The 6835-nt window shown below is 45.9% G+C and overlaps 1 protein-coding gene across 10 annotated transcripts in view; it reads left to right on the top strand.

Moving 5' to 3' along the window:
- The first annotated feature begins 3221 nt into the window (after positions 1-3221).
- Positions 3222-6835, top strand: part of MOG (myelin oligodendrocyte glycoprotein) — a 14237-nt gene continuing 10623 nt past the window's right edge. For 5 of the 10 annotated variants that reach the window (XM_003788961.3, XM_003788960.3, XM_003788962.3 and 2 more), the window contains exons 1-2: positions 3321-3408; positions 5560-5907. In XM_003788961.3, the coding sequence (XP_003789009.1) occupies positions 3321-3408; positions 5560-5907 (436 nt within the window). Of the gene's footprint in view, positions 3409-5559; positions 5908-6835 lie in introns of all 10 variants that reach the window. The other 5 variants (XM_003788963.3, XM_023512853.1, XM_023512852.1 and 2 more) reach the window with 3 other exon arrangements.

Below are 6835 nucleotides of genomic sequence, written 5' to 3' on the forward strand. Positions count from 1 at the left end.
AACACATTCTGTGAAGCAAATATCACCTTGATCCCCAAACCAGGAAAAGACCCAACAAGAAAAAAAAATTATAGACCAATATCACTAATGAATATTGATGTGAAAATATTCAACAAGATCCTAACCAACAGAATCCAGCAACACATCAAACAAATCATACACCACGACCAAGTGGCTATTTTTTAGAAACAAGGTCTCACTCTAACTCAGGTTGGTCTCAAACTCCTGAGCTAGGCAATCCACCCACCTTGGCGTCCCAGAGTGCTAGGATTATAGATGCCACCATGCCCAGCCCATCATTCACATCTTGAACACATTCTCATCACACTCCATGCCCTGCAAAATCTGATGCTCCTACACCCCATATTTCTGTACATGGCAACATTGCATCATTTAGCTGATGGCCCTCTCCCCTTCCCCTGTATATGTCACTTTTGCCTAAAGACCATGCCATCCAAGAGACTGCTCACCACAGCTGCAGGAATCCAGCCCTTTCAGGAGACTTGAGGTGGCTGAAAGCATGAGGTGAATAAAGAGAGCTCATCAGAGGCTGTATAGTGTGGTGGTTACAAGTACCAATTCTGGGGCTAGGAAGCCTGGCTTGAAATCCCAGCTACTCTACTCCCTCATGGTATGACATTGAATAAGTGACCTTACTTCTTTTGTACCTCTGTTTCCTTATCTATAAAATAAGGTATTAATATTCTAATATTTGTTTTGCTGTTGTGAGAATTAAATGAGTAAACCACTTAGAACAATGGCATATGGAATCTCCTGGTAAGGTAGCTGGGTTTTGTCTTCTGGTTTTATTTTTTGTTTGTTTTCTAGAGATGCACATTTCTCAAAGTGGCTTTGATTAGCTAGTTCCTAACACTCTTTGCTCCTGGTCCCTCCACCCTGACCTCTTATCCAGCTTTTGACAGTTAGCTTGGACAATTGCAAGCACCCCATCACCCCCAAACCCAGAAAGCATCTTGTGTGTAACTCTCCTACCTAGATGGATGTGCATTATGGAGGAAGAGCATCCCAGGATATTTTAGGTTCTGAAAGGAGGGAGTCCCCACTTGAGAAATCCAGAAATCTACAGCAACCCTTTTTTCCATGGGATTCATCCATCTGACCTTGACTCTCAACAACATAGCTCCAGAATAGCCAAATCTGCTGGTGCCCAAACTCTAGGTGCCTTGCAGGGAGAAAGAATAAGTAAGTCCCAGATTCAGCTGACCAGAATCTGTCCTTCCAGTCCCTATACTCGTCTCAAACAAAAGCAGAAATGTATGTCTCAGTTGTGCTTCTACTACCCTTGCTGCCCAATATAATTTTTTTGTGATGGTGGGAAGAAATGCTCTATGTTTGCTCTGTCCATTGCAGTAACCAGTACCTATAGTGCTATTGAGCATTTAAAATATGGCTACTGCAGTCAAGGAACTGAATTTTTTTCTTTTTTTGAGACAGTCTTACTACGGTGCCCTCAGTAGAGTACTATGGCATCACAGCTCACAGCAACCTCAAACTCTTGGGCTTAAGTGATTTTCTTGCCTCAGCCTCCAAAGTAGCTGGGACTACAGGCACCCACCACAACACCTGGCTATATTGGGTCACAGTTGTCATTGTTGTTTAATAGGCCCAGGCAGAGTTCAAACCTACCAGCTTCGGTATGTGGCTAGCACCCTACTCACTGAGCTATGGGTGCCAAGCCAGGAACTGAATTTTTTATTTGTCTTTATTTTAATTTAAATGGCCACTTGTGGCAAGTGATTACATTAGACAGCATGGCTGTGAATTGTCCATTCTGAACTTCTTTTCTTTTCTTTTCTTTTTTTTTTTTTTTTGGAGACAGAGCCTCAGGCTATCCCCCTGGGTAGAGTGCTGTGAGATCACAGCTCACAGCAACTTCCAACTCCTGGGCTCAAGTGAGTCTTCTGCCTCCACCTCCCAAGTAGCTGGGACCACAGGCACCTGCCACAACGCCTGGCTATTTTTGGTTGCAGCCATCATTGTTGTCTGGTGGGCCCAGGCTGGATTCGAACCCGCCACCTTAGGTGTATGTGGCTGGCACCTTAGCCACTTGAGCCACAGGCGCCAAGCCTGAACTTCTTTTCTTATTTGATGAAGCATCCTTGCTTTAAGACTGGGAAATAGGCTCAGCGCCTGTGGCTCAAGTGGCTAAGGCTCCAGCCACATACACCTAAGGTGGCAGGTTCGAATCTAGCCCAGGCCCGCCAAACAACAATGATGGCACCAAAAAATAGCCAGGCGTTGTGGTGGGCACCTGTGGTCCCAGCTACTTGGGAGGCTGAGGCAGGAGACTCGCTTGAACCCAGGAGTTGGAGGTTGCTGTGAGCTGTGATGGCACAGCACTCTACCCAGGGGAACAGCTTGAGGCTCTGTCTAAAAAAAGACTGGGAAATATATTTTTGAAACTTGATGCCAAGTTGTTCTCATCCTTGCAGTTCTCAGCTGAGTCCAGGGATAAGAAGTAAGGTCCTCTTTCCATTCCAGATCTCACTTTCCCCTTTGGCACTGAGGAAATTGGAGAGCAATGCCCAGGCCAGGGGATGTGTTCTGCATGTTGGCTATGTCCCTGCTGCCTATGCAGACGGACAGCTGCTGCCCTTGCAGATATTCCTTCTTCCAGAGCTGCCTCTCTGAGCATGAGCAGATATACAACTCATGACTTCCCTAAATGTATTTTTGAGGGGCCAGAAGCTAAGCCCAAGCTACCCACCAAATATCTAAACATACAGAAGGGAGTTTGGATTTGCAGTAGAAGAGAGTAGGTTAGACCTCAGGAAGAATGGTTTGGTAATGACAGTTGTGAGACAATAGAAACAGGAAACCAAGTCAACCTTTTTTTTTCTTTCTTTCTTTCTTTTTTTTTTTTTTTTGAGAGCCCAAACTAATCCCTCTCTCTTGGCTAGTTTCAGGGAGTGAAACTTTACACAAACAAACCTCTTCCTAGGACCCAGTGAGTGATTGATCACACTAATCAGCCCCTAGAATCCTCCTCAAAGGCTGTTTCCTAAAGGATGGGGGAGGAAGGCCCAGTACCAGGCAGCCACTGCTCCATTGCCCTGAGGGGGTAGGGATGGTAAATCCTGATCAAACCCTCAGTCTATAGCCCTTTTGTATAAGTGCCTGACAAGGGTGACGTGGGGCTGTTCCTACGGGCACAGCTGTGGCATCAGCCAGGGTGGAGGCAGGGCCTGGGCAGCACTGCCATCCCCAGTCCTCTCTCGGGCTTTTCGGTAGTAACGGGACATGCACCCCAAAGGCCTTTGACCCTGCTGCGGGGCTCCCTGTCCTTAGGAACAGTGGAGATGGCACTCTTAGCAAGCCCCTCTCTGCCTAGCTGCTTCCTCTCGCTCTTCCTCCTACTCTTCCTCCAGCTGCCTTCCAGCCATGCAGGTAAGACATGTGTTTATTCCTGCCCTGGAAAGACCCTGAGAACAGGAAAGCTGCTTTCCCGAGGATCTACTCCTTCAATCCTCCTCCAGTGAGTTACCTTTCTAAGTCAGATTTCCTGGCATGGTTCTCTTCCTCAGAAACCTTCAAGTGGCTTCTTATAGCCTTCCAAACAAAATCCAAACTCTTTTTTTTTTTAGAGACAGAGTCACATTTTGTCGTCCTCGGTAGAGTGCTGTGACATTACGGCTCACGACAACCTTCAGCTCTTGGGCTTAGGCGATGATTCTTTTGCCTCAGCCTCCCAAGCAGCTGGGACTACAGGCACCTGCCACAGTGCCCAGCTATTTTTTTGCTGCAGTTTGGCCGAGACTGGGTTTGAACCCGCCACCCTCAGTATATGGGGCTGACACCCTATTCACCGAGCCACAGGCGCTGCCCAGAATCCAAACTCTTTAATGTGACTTTAACTTGAGGCCTTCCTTGAACTAGCGCTCATCTATCTTTGCCACTTTGGCTTTTCATCTCTTAAACAGGGAAAAAATAATAATCTCTTGAAATTGTTATCAGGGTTAAACGAGACAAGATATCTGACATGCTTAGCCATGCCTAACCATAGGAAATCTCAAAAGAATTTTGTTAAATTAACAGTATCTTGTCATGTTTGAGAGTTTGCTCTGCATAATCAGGCACCAGTAAGCTTTTATAAAGGAGCTCTGCTCTCAAGTGCTGGGGAGAAATAAAAGAAACAGAAGACAGATTCCTGATCTCAGAGAGCTACCTGACTGAGAGAAGAGGCCCAATCCACCCACTTCCTGGGGAAATATTTCCAGGTCTAAGGGAGAAAGCAGCCGTATCTCCCCATAGCTCAGCATCTGGCTTGAAAAACGTCCACATAGGAAAAGACTGAGAATACATTTGGAGCAAGATCCAGGAGCTGCAGTGAGGTTGAAGAGGAGTGAAATAGAGGGAAAGAGTGCAGTTGAGAGAAAGAAGAGTGCAATCAGAGGAGAATTTGAGGGAAAAAGGACAGAGGGAGAAGTGATAGAGAGAGTTTTACATTTTAAGTGACAACAGCAAAATCTCTAAGGGGAGAATAGAAATGAATTTGGCAAAGTTTAAACAGGGAGGCCCATGGGAGAATTAAACTTCAGGATGCTGTACCACTGTCCAAGGTGGAACCTAAAAGCTGGGCTGAAGAGTCAGAAATGGATACAGTCAACAAAAAAGGTGGGCAGTAGCTGTTGTGATGAGACGATTGCTAGCTTTTTTGAGTTTTTATTTATTTATTTCGTTTGTTTGTTTTGTTTTGTTTTGAGACAGTCTCACTCTGTTTTCTGGGCAGAATGCCATGGCATCCTACTTCACAGCGTCCTCAAACTCTTGGGGCTCCACCCATCTCAGCCTCCCAGAGTGCTAGGATTAAAGATGTGAGCCACTTTGCCCAGCCTTGCTTTTATTTTTGTTTTTGCTCAAGAAGAAGAATTACAATCTTTCCCTGGCTCTAAAATTTCTCTTAAAAATGAAGTGTCTTGGCCAGGCGCAGTGGCTCACGCCTATAATCCTAGTACTCTGGGAGGCCAAGGTGGGTGGATTACTTGGGCTCACGAGTTTGAGACCAGCCTGAGCAAAAAAAGCAAGACCCTGTCTCTACTAAAAATAGAAAAGCTGGGCAGCACCTGTGGCTCAGTGAGTAGGGCGCTGGCCCCATATACCGAGGGTGGCGGGTTCAAATCCAGTCCAGGCCAAATTGCAACAAAAAAATAGCCGGGCGTTGTGGTGGGAGCCTGTAGTCCTAGCTACTTGGGAGGCTGAGGCAAGAGAATCATGTAGGCCCAGGAGTTGGAGGTTGCTGTGAGCTGTGTGATGCCATGGCACTCTACCGAGGGAAATAAGGTGAGACTCTGTCTCTACAAAAAAAGGACAAAAAAAAAAATAGAAAAACTGAGGCAAGAGGATTGCTTGAGCCCAAGTTGGAGGTTGCTGTGAGCTATGATGTCACAGCATTCTACCCAGGGCAATAGTTTGAGACTCTGTCCCAAAAAAATCAACCATCTTCTTCCCTCCCTGTTTTGAAGCAGCCCTTCCTATGACATGCCTGTTTGTCAAGGTTCCCTCTAAACCTCAGTCTCTTCTCTTTGGTGTCTTGGACAGGACAGTTCAGAGTGATAGGACCAAGGCACCCCATCCGGGCTCTCGTTGGAGATGAAGTGGAATTGCCATGTCGTATATCCCCTGGGAAGAATGCTACAGGCATGGAGGTGGGGTGGTACCGTCCCCCCTTCTCTAGGGTGGTTCACCTCTACCGAAATGGCAAGGACCAAGATGGAGAGCAGGCACCTGAATATCGAGGTCGGACGGAACTGCTGAAAGAGGCTATTGGTGAAGGAAAGGTGTCCCTCAAAATCCGGAATGTAAGGTTCTCAGATGAAGGGGGTTTCACCTGCTTTTTTCGAGATCATTCTTATCAAGAAGAGGCAGCAATGGAATTAAAAGTGGAAGGTGAGTAGTGAGATTGAGACTTCAATCATTCTCTCAGTTGAGATGAGATCTTTCAACCCTAAGATCTCATTTCTGGGAATCAGTTCTATAGAAATATACACACCAGTAAACAGAAATGTGTACATTCATGGTTGTCTATTGCATCACTATTCAGAGTTAGAAGGAAATTGGAATCAATTAATGACCCTAAATGGCATTATGCTAAGTAAACTAAGCCAGATACATAAAGAAAAATACTGCATAATTTATCTTATATGTGGAACCTACAAAATAAAAGAAAATTAAAAAAAAACTCCAAAGTTAATGTTCTTCAGCATGGGCAATATAGTGAGACCCTCATCTCTATGAAAAATTAGCCCGGTTTGGTGGAGAATGCCTGTAGTCTCAGCTCCTCAGGAGGCTGAGGTGGGAAGATCGCTTGAGCCCAGGAATTCGAGGCTGCTTTGAGCTATGATCAGGCCATTATTCTCTCGCCTGTCCCCTCAGTCCCACAAAAAAAGTCAATGTCCCAACATAGGGAAATTACTGAATAAAGGATCATATCCATACCGTGAATAGTATGAAGCCATTAAAAAGACTGTTTTAGGGTGGCGCCTGTGGCTCAAGGAGTAGGGCGCTGGCCCAGGGGTGGCAGGTTCAAACCTGGTCCCAGCCAAAAACTGCAAAAATAAATAAATAAATAAATAAATAAAATAAAAAGATTGTTTAGAGCTATATCAGATGGCTTGGAGGCATTCCATGAGATATTGTTAAGTGATAAAAGCAAGCTACTAGCCCGGGCAGTGACTCATGCCTGTAATCCCAGCACTTCCGGAGGCCCAGGAAGGTGGATTGCCTGAGCTCAGGAGTTTGAGAGCAGCCTGAGCAAGAGCGAGAGCCCTTCTCTAAAAGTAGCTGGGCATGGCTCGGCGCCTATAGCTCAACCGGC

Source organism: Otolemur garnettii, unplaced genomic scaffold (genome assembly GCF_000181295.1).
Source record: "Otolemur garnettii isolate 467f Iridium unplaced genomic scaffold, OtoGar3 scaffold00031, whole genome shotgun sequence".
Classification (NCBI taxonomy): Eukaryota; Metazoa; Chordata; class Mammalia; order Primates; family Galagidae; genus Otolemur; species Otolemur garnettii.